The 13,697-nt window shown below is 54.3% G+C and overlaps 4 protein-coding genes across 4 annotated transcripts; 2 read left to right on the top strand and 2 right to left on the bottom strand.

The window, feature by feature from the left end:
• The first annotated feature begins 502 nt into the window (after window positions 1-502).
• Window positions 503-3,313, top strand: COCSUDRAFT_21807 (cell division cycle 20). The gene is made up of 10 exons (XM_005651132.1): window positions 503-584; window positions 663-764; window positions 875-952; window positions 1,047-1,229; window positions 1,362-1,424; window positions 1,568-1,800; window positions 2,092-2,395; window positions 2,557-2,658; window positions 2,771-2,908; window positions 3,140-3,313. Exons 1-10 carry the CDS (start codon window positions 558-560, stop codon window positions 3,197-3,199), a joined length of 1,290 nt encoding a protein of 429 aa, XP_005651189.1. The 5' UTR covers window positions 503-557; the 3' UTR covers window positions 3,200-3,313.
• Window positions 3,314-3,572: 259 nt separating this feature from the next.
• Window positions 3,573-5,305, bottom strand: COCSUDRAFT_59163 (hypothetical protein; the record flags this gene model as incomplete). Its single annotated transcript, XM_005651131.1, has 5 exons — window positions 3,573-3,620; window positions 3,787-3,936; window positions 4,058-4,297; window positions 4,714-4,844; window positions 5,188-5,305. 5 exons carry the CDS (start codon window positions 5,303-5,305, stop codon window positions 3,573-3,575), a joined length of 687 nt encoding a protein of 228 aa, XP_005651188.1.
• A 2,115-nt stretch (window positions 5,306-7,420) lies between these two features.
• Window positions 7,421-8,796, top strand: COCSUDRAFT_59162 (hypothetical protein; the record flags this gene model as incomplete). The annotated part of the gene is made up of 3 exons (XM_005651130.1): window positions 7,421-7,498; window positions 7,674-8,540; window positions 8,662-8,796. The coding sequence occupies 3 exons, from the start codon at window positions 7,421-7,423 to the stop codon at window positions 8,794-8,796; spliced, it is 1,080 nt and encodes a 359-aa protein (XP_005651187.1).
• A 365-nt stretch (window positions 8,797-9,161) lies between these two features.
• On the bottom strand, window positions 9,162-13,588 carry COCSUDRAFT_52411 (hypothetical protein; the record flags this gene model as incomplete). Its single annotated transcript, XM_005651129.1, has 11 exons — window positions 12,770-13,588; window positions 12,253-12,344; window positions 12,041-12,122; window positions 11,560-11,755; window positions 11,141-11,253; window positions 10,998-11,092; window positions 10,611-10,784; window positions 10,314-10,473; window positions 10,110-10,215; window positions 9,597-9,895; window positions 9,162-9,380 (listed from the first exon to the last, which is right to left on the bottom strand). Exons 1-11 carry the CDS (start codon window positions 12,812-12,814, stop codon window positions 9,162-9,164), a joined length of 1,581 nt encoding a protein of 526 aa, XP_005651186.1. The 5' UTR covers window positions 12,815-13,588.
• Between the last annotated feature and the right edge of the window lie 109 nt (window positions 13,589-13,697).

The following is a 13,697-nucleotide window of genomic DNA, read 5'->3' as shown; positions in this document are numbered from 1 at the left end:
TGGCTTGTCTAAAATCCCAGGATCTCAGACATTCACTTGTGAAGCTGGGTGTGATTGCTGTTGACATGCCTGCGTGGCTACCGAAGCATTCGCCAGTCCTTCTGAAGATGTCCTGGTCCTTGCGTGAAGCTCACTGATCTCTAAATATCGAGATGCTACTTTGGGTCAGAAGCCTAGCCAGTGAATTGTACTCTTGCCTGGGCTTTCTCGTGCTGCATTTGGAGTTTCGAACTAGGGAGATATGATAGAAAGAACCGGGGTCGATTCTAGAATAGCCTTGGCGGGACAGCACAAAGCCCAGCTGTCTCAGGCTGCTGCTTGCTTTTTTTCCCGTTGCACAACGGTCAAAGAGCTCCCCTGTTGACGAGCAAACACGCACTTTGAAAGCCTCAAGCAGTCAAAGGCCTCTCCGTGTTCGCGTTTTGCTTTTGTCAGCCAATTCTCATAGACAGAAAGCGCACAGGCTTTACACTCTCACCACCATGGACCCACGGACGCCCTTCTCGCCTTCACGCAGCAATGTGGGGAAGGAGTACAAGACTCCAAGCAAGAGCAGCATGAGCAGCAAGAAGCCCAAGCAACAGGTGGGTTTGGCTTGCCAACTTGCTGCAGCTCCTCTAATACCCGCAGTGTGCACCTTCTGAGACAATGTTGTCATGCAGATGGATCGCTTCATTCCTTCTCGGAGCGCTTTGGACCTGGACGTTGCGAGCTTCAACTTGCTGAAAGAGAACAGTGCCGCTGGAACATCCTCACCCACAAAGGTGATCTCCAGACCACTGACTGTGTAACCAGACTTCGTTCTGCCAATCGGGTGATGCTTACTCTATTCAACCAAACACTCACAACCTGAATCGTAATGTCTGGTGCGCAGCCGGAATATGCCAAGCTTCTGGCGGAGGGATTTGGGACAGAGGCATCCCGCTCACGCATCCTAGCCTTCAAAAATAAGGTGACCTTTCAATTAATTGCCTGTGGTTTAATTGTTTTATAATAATACTGTGAAAGGGTGCCATTGCACTGGAACTAATGGCTCTGGAATGCAGGCCCCAGCTCCGCCGGAGGGACACCAGAATCGCCTGGCATCCCTGTACACACAGAATGCGGGCCCCCGACCAGTGAAGAAGACCTTCCGGAACATCCCGCAGGCGCCAGAGCGCATTCTGGATGCTCCCGACCTGCTGGATGACTACTACCTCAACCTGCTGGACTGGAGCAGCAACAACGTGGTCAGTCCTCCCCTCTTGCCCTCTTCAATTATGGGCCCAAGTGCAATGTCTCACCTATGTCAACACAGAGGTGCTCACATCATGATCCGCAAGAACCAGAGCTGTTCTTGACTGTAGTTCCATGCTGTGCAGGTGGCTGTTGCACTGCGGAAAGAGGTATACCTCTGGAATGCTGCGACCGGCTCCATCGAGCAGGTTTGCAACTTTGTGCAACTCCCTCAAATACATTCTCTACCAATCCAAACTGCCAGCTGCAACACTGCCTGGCTTTTCAGCGTGGCCTCGAAGTGTATGGATTGAGCAGGGTAAAAGTCAACACAAGCGATGTGGTGCCGCAGCTAATGGAGTGTGCGGAGGAGGATGACTACGTGACGAGCGTGGCGTGGGCGGCTGACGGCAAGCACGTGGCGGTTGGCACAGCGAGCGCGCAGGTGCAGATCTGGGACGCGGCGCGCGTGAAGCAGATCCGCGCACTCAAAGGCCACTCCGCGCGCGTCTCCGCCATGGCCTGGTCCGGCACCACCCTCTCCACCGGCGGCCGCGACTCCCTCATCATCAACCACGATGTCAGGTGCGCGCACATGCCGTGCCAGCAGCACGCATGCTCCCATGCTAGGGCAGTCTTCGTTTTTCCTTAGCAGGGCTTAAGACCTCTCATGACCAATCCCCCCTCGTGCCTCTGACTTTGACCTGCACCAAGCTGAGCGCACGTGGAGTTGCAAATGCTGCTCGTCAAGCTGTCCGGCTGTCTCTGATCAGCGCGAGCTTGATATGATGTTCATCAACAAAGCTTGAGATCACCAGGATGTTGACGATGTGATGCGCACTTGAGGCACAAAGATTGACATGCGCGCGCGTGCAGGGTGCGGGAGCACATAACGGCAACGATGCGGGGCCACGAGCAGGAGGTGTGCGGGCTGAAGTGGTCGCCCAGCGGCGCGCAGCTGGCCAGCGGCGGCAACGACAACCTGCTGCACGTGTGGGGCGCGGGAGGGGGCGCACCCCTGCACCGCCTGACCGCGCACACCGCCGCCGTCAAGGCGCTGGCCTGGTGCCCCTTCCAGTCCAACCTGCTGGCCTCCGGCGGCGGCACGGCCGACCGCTGCATCAAGTTCTGGAACACCCACACCGGCGCCCTGCTCAACTCCATCGATACCCACTCCCAGGCGCGCCCGCCAGCCCCCTCTCCTGCTGAGCCTCATTGGAGTTGCTGACTGCGGAGATTGTACCATGTAGAGTTCTACCTGAGTCCCTGGGCAAAGTGGTTGTATTTGTGCTAAGCTGGAAATGCCAGGGCAGTAGAGACGGTGCAGCATGTGGCGTGCAGGTCTGCGCGCTGCAGTGGAGCCGGCATGAGAAGGAGATCCTGAGCAGCCACGGGTTCAGCCAGAACCAGCTCTGCCTCTGGAAGTACCCCTCCATGGCCAAGGCGCGCTGCCTGCCCCCCTGTGCTGCCGTGGCTTGCAAGTTTGATCAACCATCAGAAGGAGTGCTGCTGTGTACGGGCAGACACAATGACAGGTGTGCGGCTGGGCTGACAGGTGGCGGAGATGTCGGGCCACACGTCGCGCGTGCTGCACCTGGCACAGTCCCCAGACGGCACCACGGTGTGCTCCGCTGCTGCCGACGAGACGCTGCGCTTCTGGAAATGCTTTGCAGAGGCGCCCCCCGCTCCGAAGGTGTGACACCCTCCGCATGACATAACTTTTACAGGGCTGCCGCTATTTTTTTCTCTAGGTTTTCTAGTACTACTGGGCACCATTCCACGGTTGATTGGGTCTTGCTTGGATCTGGCGAGTCAGCAGTATTTTCTTGTGGTAGCCTTTACCTTCGCTCCAGACGCACCCTGCCTGGTGCAGAAAGAGCGCGTAATTGAATTTGCAAGCAAATCCTAAGTGAAACCTGCACAGGCCAAAAGCGCGCTGGGGAGCAGCAGCAGCAGCATGCTGCGCAGTGTTGCCATCAGGTAGAGGAGGAGCGTCCGCAGATGCGCACTGGAGTTAGGATAGGAGTTTGCATGTGAGCTGTGTACTTGTTTTCAAGACTGTTGTGTTGTGCATGCCTTGTGTTGCTGTGTGTCTGAGTCCGTCTGTTCTGTATGCATGTCTGTGAACGTTGCTGCCCTGCAGCGAGCAAGGGCAGTCCCCATGCTCTGAAGGCCCAGCCTTCAATGTCGGTGTTTATAAACACCCCAAACGATATGGAAAATTAGTCCAAGCACTTCCATTGAATTTTCATTTTCTATGTCTTTGCCTGAATCCTGAGTCCATCAACCCATTCCATGACAGATTACATTGTCATAAGTTGTTAGGTATTTGACATACTGCACCATTGTAGTCTGTTTCAACCTACCGACCAGTAGCCTCCAATGACAAGTAATTGCAGCTGCCCCTGCCATTTAATACCTACACTAGTACTACTGTAACCATGATCAACGTAGCCGAGCTTGGCATGCCTCAGTCAAAGTTAGAACAAATTTGCATATGGTGAGAACATTACTTTGAGGAGAATGATATCCTTAGAAAATCTGGTTGTCTTGACCATGAATAACGCTGACCTCAAATACATCCTCCATGACTTCATCCCAGTCGATGTCAAGTGCATTTGGCAGACCAATTTTGTGACCTTGAAGCCCAGTCCTCTCATCCTCACACACTGTTGGTCTCTTTGACCTCAGGAACTGCACTGTTCTGGCATCCTGGGTGCCCTGCATGCATGAGCACCAACCTGACCTCATTGATGAACCTGATTAGAAGGCCTGATTAAACAGACATCTTGATCATGAGTTCCACGACTGTCGTCAAGCAAAAGAGGGAAAGAGTGCGCACTCTCAGCAGCAGGTGCAGAGACTGGGGCGAGGCAAAGGGAAGGCCTCGGCTGCCTCCTCCAGTCAGCATGACCAGGCTGCGGCATGCAAGGGCCAGATGGGTCAGCCCAGCATGGTGCGCCCTCCCCAGGTTGACAGCCATGTTGGATTGGATGGCCACAACCTGCAAGGCCTCCAGTGATGGCAGGCATAGCAGCTGGTCCAGCAGGTCGCTGATGCTGTCAAAATGCACCCGGGGATCCTGCATGTGAAAGCATAAGTGCACCCTAAGGCATGAATGTATTAGTGCATCATAATCGGTGAATTGAGCTAGCATTACACAATATCAAGAAGGAGACTCACGTATTCAAGAGGTACAGTGCGGTTGCTGAGATACCCCATGTAACAATATGTGATCTGCACGTTCCGCAGTCGAGCAAAGCCTTCAAAGCTGTGAGATGGCTTGTCATAAGGAGCCATGTTGCGCAGCTTCAGGGTGGTCAGCCCGGTGCAGCCAGAGACATCTGGCCAAACCTGCAATAGGTGGAAGATTTTTGAGAGTCGAGTCACATCACTACCATATTTGACCCAAGACGGGGCACATCATATGGGTCATCATTGGCAGGAAACAGCGTTTGGCTAAAAACAAGAGGTGAGAATGGTGGAGAACAGGCTGACCAGCATCATGTATCCACCAGCCCCAATGAGCTCCAAGTACTCAAGGGAGGGGCAAGACAGGGGACCATGCAGGCACAGGCACTCCAGCGTCAATGACCTCAAGGCCGTCAAGGATGCCACTCCATGCGCCACTGCAACATCCACACACGGGTGTTCTAAGAGTCTTGCCTGCAATACAAAGTTGCACCATACGGATTCGGCCATTCGGCATACGGTGAATATTCGGTCGTATATTCGGTGTTTTGGGCCAAAATAGGCCGTTTTTTACCGTATTCCGTATAGTTTAATACCGTATGACCGTATATTCGGCCGTATATACGGTCCCCAAAAAGTGTTCTGACCGAATGGTGCAACTATTCTGCAATATCAGGCTATGCAAGAAGATGTTGGCACCTGACTGGCATTGCCATGCAGTGAAACGAACTGGCGAAGCTGCAGGCACAATTTGGAGAGAGGGTACCATGTGGGACCCACCTATCCTGGGCTGGTAGTGGGTGGCTGTGAAGCTCTTGCGCACTTCAATGGTGTGCAAGGCAGTGTTGCGTGCGAGCCATGGCGACAGTTGCAGACCGATAACATCATTGTCGATCATGAGCTTGAAGCTCTGGAGCGCTGGAAAAATGCTGAGCTCTGCAAACCCAGCACCCTCTGCTACCTGGTACCTGAACCAACAGCATGCATGTTGGTCAGGGACAGTACAAATTTAACATACAGCAAATGCGAATGGGTTGGTGGGAAAGTGGTGGGTACTCACTGCGATAGATGGATGTGCTGCAGGCAAGATAGGGGTTGCAGCCCCATCACAAATGTCTGCGAAATGTGGGCCGGAGCATAAATTGTGTCCCTCAGTGTGGTCAGCTTTGGCAGCCTGAGCAGATCTGCAGCTGCCACATCTCGCGCAGAGTGGATCAGCGTGAGCAGCTCTGGACAGGATCCCACTGCACGAGCAGGCAATGATGTCAGAAACCAAACACCTTGCTGAAGATAAATATAACACAAAGGTCCAGCGAAAGCACAGGAGCAGGGATATAGATATGCACCTGGTAACTTGTGCGTTTGGGGGCAGATTATGCTAAGGAACTTCAGTGATGGCGAGGAGATGGGCTCGCTTGATGACAATTTCTCTCCATGCAGCAGCAGGTACGTCAAATTGCGACACAAGTCTGCCAGCAGCCCCGGTCGCTCCTCGCCAATGAGGCCGGCGCCTTGGAGGCGAAAGGTCTCCAGTCTTGTCAAATCTGCCGGCAAAAAGTTGAATGCTCTCAGCAGCCTATGCAACTGTAGAGGATTGAGTACAAATAATGAGACAGTTTGTATCAGAGACTGTCTATTTCACAAATAGTTGATGCAAGCAGGTCAGAAATTTTGTAACTAGACAACAGAACCTCACAGAGGTTGAAAGATGTTGGGCTCACCTGCGAGCTTGGTTGAAAGCCGTATCATTGTTGACACAGGCCGACTGCCAATGTGCCCATATAAACTCACATGCAAGTCACGCAAGTTTGTAAAGCTCGAAAACTGCTCCAGCGTTGTGTGCTGCAGGCACATAGGCCAACCACAATTTGAGCTCTCACTGCCTGGAAACTCACGGTTGGCAAGGATAGTACAGTATAATACAATCAGGAACATACCTCGACGTCATCATTGAAAGCTACCCATAGCTTCTGCAGGCTGCTGCTAGTGCATGCCAGACTTTCAAGCGTGTCTGGGCGGAGTGTGAAGAGGGGGCGCCATACATGTAGCCCCTGCTCAAGCTTCTGGTCCAAGCTCGCGTCTGCGCCCCCACTCGTCTGGCACAGGAAGTTTAGAGACGTCAAACCAGAGAACCTCCCCAACTGGAGTGCCAATGAAATGGGACCCACTCGCTGCCCTGCAATGTGTAGGGCACACAGCCGTGAGTGTACAATGCTTTGGAGCCTGAAAAAGGTGGGAACTGAGGTTCAGTCTTGAGCACGGCATAGGATGTACCGCTTCTGAACTCCAATGAGTGCAACAGCCAAGGGCGCTCATGGAGTTGTTTCAGTAGCCAGGACAGCTGCCCCTTGAGCTGAGCTTTGTTATTGAACGTCAGCTGCACACTCTCCCACGAGTCAGCCACAGCACAACGCCATGCCTGGAACACAACAGGTCAGCTTTGTTATTAAGGAGCACATTCATGCTAACCGCTGTAATTTAAGAAATGCTCTGCAGAACAACGACTTAAAACGATAATAGGTGTTCCAGACACCTTACAGACGCAAGCCAGTCTCGCTCTGGACTTGGTATCGTGAATTCCCTGCATCAATCGAATCAGGAGACTCAACTCCAGTTGCTCCATTGGACCAGAAGCTTGGGTCTGAACTGTGTTTTCTGTATCTAGATGTGTTCGTCGTAAATTTTCGTTCATTTTCACAGGCAGACACAATGCCCAAGACAGCATCAATGCATCAATCCTTCACGTGAAGTGCACACTGCTCGACGAGCATATTCACACAGCATGAATAGACCGTGGGCAATGTATTCATGCCACAATTGGGTGCGTCACTGTGACATCTTGGACCAGCTTTAATCGGAGCTCAATCGCCACATGCTCAGAGCACGCAAAGCATGCATATGCATGCCCAATCGAAAAGGCCCTCATCGTTGACAACTATATTCGTTGGGGACTTTTCATTGACTTTTCATTCTGTGCTCCTGCAAATTAATTTGTACGCAGATATTTACAAGAATGGAAGAGATGAATGAGTACGAAAGATTGAGGGAGGAACGGATCAAGCGAAATGAGGCCATGCTCGCCACCTTGCAGGTGCTGAAGCGCGCTGATTTGGGCTCGTATAGGACTACACATTCCTATTTTCATTACTTGTTAAAGATCTCTAAGCTGATACCCATGTGACAAAGTGGGACACCTGTTGCACTGCCCAGGCCTAGTATGAGTACTGCCACAAAATCCTTTGATTGCCATCTTGTATACTCGACAGGTGGGAAACATCGTTGATAGCCTGGTGTCAAAAGAGGTGGCTGCAAAGCAGAAAGCTGCTGAAGAAGAGGAGCGCAGGAAAGCCTATATCCGTGCAGAACTGGCAGCTGTTGAGCCACGCCGCAAATCTGAACGTGCGACCGCTGCTCAGACACGTCTGAAGCTTGCCAAGCATGCAGAGAGTAAGGCTGATGTGAGCGGGAGTGGAGAGAGTGACAGCGAACGTTCAGCCTCACAGAGTGGCCTGTCACGTGAGGAGGAACTTGAATATGACCCTGTGGCTGATGTGGAGCATACCAAGGACGACCAAGAGAGCTCAGAAGAAGAAGACGAGCAGAAGTCAGAGGAAGGGCAGGACTCGGACCGCGCAGAGCTGCAGCAGCCACCAAGGAGAAGCAGGCAGGGAGGGAATGGGAAGTCCCGCCGCCGAGGGAAGGACAAGCAGCCAGCAGGGCGGTGGGATGCTGAGCCAATTGCCATGAGTGATGAGGACGACGGCTGCGATGCTGACCTGCAACGCGCGCTGGCAATGTCCCTCATGGAGGCGAATGGATCTGATGCTGGGCCCAGCACTTCAGCTGGGAATGGTCAGGGTCCTTCCGGCCGAGGCACTGATGTGCCTGACCAGCAGGCAAAGCAGCCCGCAGCAACTGCCCTGGCCGCCTCAGTTAAGCCGTCAGGCAGGAACGGCAGGAAAGCCGAGGGGCAAGGGACAGGAGGAAATGGCAGTGAACAGCAAGGGAAGGTCAGAAGTAGTGGGAAGCGCAAGAAGGTGTCAGCACTGGAGGCCGGCCCACAGGAGATCAAGAAAGCATTCTCCATGATCGCGCCCCGCAGCAAGAGAATATCCCAGGAAGCTCTTGCCGTGGTGCGCAATACAATTGCATGATGCTTTTACAATATGTCAATCTGTTGTTTCTTTCTCGGCTTCAAGAGCGAGCCACTTGAGCATTGGCGGTACGATAATGTTGGTGATGGTGTGTCGCCAGGTGTGGGAGGACGTGCGCGGGGGCAAGCTGGATCCTACTTCTGCAAACAACATGATGAAATATGCCGCAGACGTGACAGGCTCCGAGGAACTTGATTTTGCAGCTTTCCAATCATTGGTTACGCATTTCTCATGATTGCCGCACTAGCTGATGAATACATGTGAACAAGCGGAGAGTCAGATGTTCATATGGTGCACACTGCTTGTAATTGCACACAATAGACATTTCCACGTGGTGCAACAAAGAAGAATCTCTCAAGACACCACAATGGGACGTCCAACTTGCAGGTTGGACACTGTGAATCAGAGAAAAGTTGGTCAGCAAAGCTGAATAGAGGGTCGACTCTCTCATAAATGTTCAAGAAGACGGTTCATTTCTGTTGAACGTGCCTAAAGCCCCAGATCCCAGACGCAAAGTCACAGAACCTCAAGCATCTTAAAGTGCGATCTAAATGTGAGTTCTCTCGAGCCTGACTGATGCTCCCAGGAAGCTCTGCAGCGTCATGTTTCAGCCACCAAGCTCAAGAATGTCTGCTCCCACTCCTCTGCAGCCTTTGCCCAGGAGAGATCCAGACCAAGGCATTGATTCTGCATCTCCCGATGTTGCTCTGAGCCATACTCAGCCACCGCAGCCTTCACCACTGCCACCAGTGAAGCCACTGCCTCACGCTGTGCTTGTCCCTTGTCCTCATGCCCAAATGGCGGGATCTGATATCCAACCTGCCCACACAGCAGAACAATCTCATCTTGAACTCACGTGCATTTTGCCCCTTCAGATCAGAAGCAATCGACAGTACAATTCCTTATAAGTAATGACTTCCAAGAGCCAGACTGGTGTTGCATGTAGTGTCATGACACTGCATGGCGCCAAACAAATGCCAGCTTGCTATCCAGATGTGTAATTTTCTTCTACTCAAGAAGGGCAAGGAGGGGCACCTCAGGGGTGACAAAGTCGCGCAGGCCGCCCACGGCAGTCACAATGGGAATGGCGCCGTAGCGGGCCGCGGACTGCGCGACCAGGCCGCATGGCTCGAAGCGGCTGGGCACGATCACGTAGTCTGCCGCTGCCATGAGCAGGTGCGCGATCAGCTCGTCAAACTTGGGGACGCCGGCCGCTCTGCCGGGGAACGAGCTGGACAGGGCGGCCAGCGCGCGCTCCATCCACCCCTCCCCTGTACCCAGCAGCGCCACCTGCAGCCCGCCGGCCGCCGCGCCCTCTGCACTCGCCCCCGGCTCTGCGCAGCAGATCAGCTTCTTCTCTGCAGGTGCTCCCTCTTTCTGGACATGCTTGGCGGCCCGGCAGCTCGCACAGAATGTCTGCAACTCGGCGCAGCGCAGGACACAGTACTCAGCAATTGACGCAGCAACGTGCCCTTGGAAAATCTGCCTCGACCTGAGCACTGGGTGCACAAGTGGTCATGTGTTCAGGAGTGGTGATGGAGAGCGCACCTGCGAGAAGCCTTGTCGGCGTCCCCAGCAGTAGAGGCAAAGATGACAGCAGCACGTCCATGCCCTTCTGCCCCGTCAGGCGTCCGACGTACGCCAGCAAAGGCGCCTGCAGCACCCAAAACAGTCATGGCCGGCCGAGGCTCAAGAATTGTGCATTTTATGAACAAGGGAGAGAGTCTCGAACCAGAAGGGTGATAGCACCACCTGTGGGTCAGTGGCGAGGCCAAGGAGCTGCTGCAGCTGTAGCTTGGCCTCTGCTTTGCCGCGCGCGGCGTCGCTCGGGCCCTGGAGGCGAGCTGCCACCGGCAGCCACTCGTCTGCAGCAGGGTCCCACTCCACTGTATCCAACCCATTCATGATGCCGCTGCACCACAGCCAGACCCATGTCAGTGCCTCATGACAACTTACCCTTAAAGCAATCTGGAAAGCAACAGCAGGGATTGGTTGCAGCCACTGACCATGTCAACAGCTGGAGAATAAAACAGCAATGCAAAGTCCCACCTGACGCCCCGCCTGCACAGCACCTCTCGCATCCCGAACGCCATGCCTTCGTCGCTGCAGATCTCCCGAGCATAGTTGGGACTGACCGTGCATATGCTGTCATACTCAGACAAGGCGGCCTGCAGCCAAGCACACGGGTGTCGTCTTCCTTCGCATGGTAAATCACTGCCCATGCTGAAGTGAACAAAAAATACATTTTGTGCTTTCCAAAAAAGTGATGGCCGAGCGCGCACATGCATCCAGTTGACTGATGTTGCTGCATGCTCGGGCGCTGCGGCAACGGAGCACGCTGCATCCCTCTCGCTGCTCTGCGCCCTGTCTGTATCACTGCCGGATGGGGTGCTCCCTGTGCTCCTCAAACCTGGTGGAGGCCACAGCAGGGCTGACAGGGCGGCGTCCGGCAGGCACAGGCGGGGGAATGCGCTGATGGGCATGGTGCCCTGGTAGGCCAGGTTGTGGATGCAGAACGCTGAGCGTGCATGCTGCAGCGATGCCGTCAAGCGTGACGCAAAGGCCGCATCCCCCGCGACGTGCTGGCAGCTGCCGGCAGCTGCCGCCTGCTGTACGCAATGCTTCAGGCGCAGCGCGAGCGGCGCGCAGGGCCAATCATTGCCAATGAACAACAGTGGCCCTGGCCTGGCTTCTGCTGGCCTGACTGTGCAACTCCCAGCGCGAGCTGTGACATCCCCTGAGCTGCCAGACGGGCGCCCACGGTCTGCAGGCGGCGCTGACAGCACCTGCTGCTGGCACACCTCCAGCGCCATCGCTGCTGGCGTCAAAATTGGTAGCAGTGCCTCTGTAGAGTTGCTTATGCAGAGCTTTAGCATGACGGCGCTGGCGGCGCCGGAGCATCCATCGGGCTGAGGTGCTGCCTGCTGTGAGCCCCGAGAGGCCAGCAGCGGAGTCTCCAGGCATGCATGCTGCAAGGCTGGAGGCTGCTCGCTCCTGCCCCAAAGCAGCATGGGAGCCGCCAGCGCTGCCTGGCACAAGATGCTGTACCTGATGTCCAGGTCCGGAAAGTCCCCAGCTTCCTGGTAGGTGTTGACATTGCTGCTGCCATAGATGTCCGTCGTGCGGCAGTACATGGGGTGGTCCACAAAGATGTGGTCCACGTCGGCTTTGCGACAGAGGTAGTACTGAGCCTGCTGCTCGCACGCAGCCGCCTGCTCCCCCCCAGTCTCTGACGCTGCTTCTGTCATGCTGCACACGGGTGGGCTGGCTGCTCCAGCCGCGCCCAGCATGACATATTGCTGAGACGCCCATGAAGTGTCCCCGCCATGGACATCATCAGACTGTGGCCCCTCTTTTTCAAAAAGGGCCCTGGTAGCGGTCTCTGCTTCCCCATGAGAAGGAGCGACTTCTGCGGGTGTCTCAGGAGCAAAATCGCCATTCTCTGGCTGTGCCTGCAGGTTTCTGGTCCCAGGCGGCACCATGACTGGCACGCTCACGCCCGTGTCATGAGCATCGCCATACTCAGCATACCGTGGGGCCACTGTCATCACCCTGTGCCCTCTGCATGTACCAGGCCAATCTCTACCAGATCCATCAGCCAGTGTACCAAATGATCCAATGAAGACAAGCAAAAAGTAGTGATTTCTTAACTGTTTTTAGCAGAATGTGTGATCCTTCACAAGAAGCACACCTCGAGGCAAGAGCTGTCGGCAGTGCCTGCATGACATCTGCAAGGCCACCGACCTTCGACCATGGGGCGACTTCTGTAGTGACGAACACCAGCTGCAAAGCATTTAATAACGCTTAATCGAAATGTGGGGATGAGATAGCAGCGCAAGGTGTTGTCTAGCCTGAACATAGTAGCAGCAAGCACCTGAAGCCGCTGCGCCTTTCCACTGTTGCACATGATTGGCTTCCTTTCATGCCTTGTTGAGCATTTCAGAAGAGAACATCTTGTTGAGGCAGATGCGGGCTGGAGGAAGGATGCACTAAGTGGAACTAGCCTTGACATTCCATCCTGCCCAGCTAGTGTCGTCAGATACCGTCGCGCATATCGAGTACTATGGTGCCACCTCCTGGGTGTATTCCAGCACAGCAGGATGTACCATCGCACCGATCAGGCTTGAAGCTCGAGCAGCTTCCCAATGACAGGTGCTGAGTCACCCCTGGGGTGAGACAGAGCTGCTTCCAAAGACTCCATGTCTCACCTGAAAATTCTGAGAGACATTGCTGGCGTCCCCACCTCTGTGCATGGTGCCATCTTGCTTAAGGAGTTGAATCAGCAGACCCTTGATTGTGTGTGGTGGCGGCGCATTATCAAGTTCTGGAACAATTTGGCTGCCTTGCCTGCAAATAATTTTCACAGGCAGGTGGCCCTTGATGATTGTTGGGATGCCATAACCCGTAATGTTAAGAATTGGGCTTGGGCCTTCATGCGGGGCTTGCGCCGGATTGGGTATGAGTTTGTTATTCGGTTTGACACCCTTGTTCCTGTAGAAGTTGCTGCTGTGATGCAGCTGCTCGATGCGCAAGCACTGCAGGTTTGGGATGACATTGACATTTGCCCTAGGACCTGCCCGTCCAGCAATGCCACCTTGTGTACATATCACAGATGGTTTACTAGGCCAGCTTGTGTGCGCCACCCTTGCCAGCTCTTACAGCAGCCTTTGAGTGCCCGTTGCTTGCGTATATTGTTGAAGTTCAGGATGGGTTGTCATAGTCTGCCCAATGTCTCGGGCCGCTGGGCCAGGGTTCCCCGGCCCCAGCGTTTGTGCATGCGTTGTGCCCAGCAGGTTATTGGGGATGAGCGCCACCTTGTGTTTGAGTGCCCTGCCTTGCAATCTGTTCGGGACAGATATCCTGGGCTGTTTGGTGCAGACATTGTGACGATGCAGCAATTCATGTGGCAGTTGGACATTGTTGGTGTTGCACATTTTGTGATGGATTGTTTTGATTATTTGGATGCTGCCAGTTCATCAAATCAGCCCTAGGCGGCTGGGAGTGATGTAATCTTCCTTCCTTCCTTCCTTCCATGCAGCGGCGCCGCGGCAGCACTATATATATACATGCATGTGCTGCAATCGCAATGCTGGAGCGGGCTACGAGAGCTTGACTTCTTAAAAGCTTTTCAAGTAG

This window comes from Coccomyxa subellipsoidea (assembly GCF_000258705.1).
Source record: "Coccomyxa subellipsoidea C-169, whole genome shotgun sequence".
In the NCBI taxonomy this organism is placed as follows: domain Eukaryota; kingdom Viridiplantae; phylum Chlorophyta; class Trebouxiophyceae; family Coccomyxaceae; genus Coccomyxa; species Coccomyxa subellipsoidea.
This window is presented reverse-complemented; position numbering and strand designations above follow the sequence as displayed.

Bases quoted from the DNA above. Each gene is read 5' to 3' on its own strand.
- COCSUDRAFT_21807 (XM_005651132.1), top strand. From the start codon at position 558: ATGAGCAGCAAGAAGCCCAAGCAACAG. The intron at 585-662 runs GTGGGTTTGGCT...GTTGTCATGCAG, and splicing joins GCAAGAAGCCCAAGCAACAG to ATGGATCGCTTCATTCCTTC. The intron at 765-874 runs GTGATCTCCAGA...TCTGGTGCGCAG, and splicing joins GAACATCCTCACCCACAAAG to CCGGAATATGCCAAGCTTCT.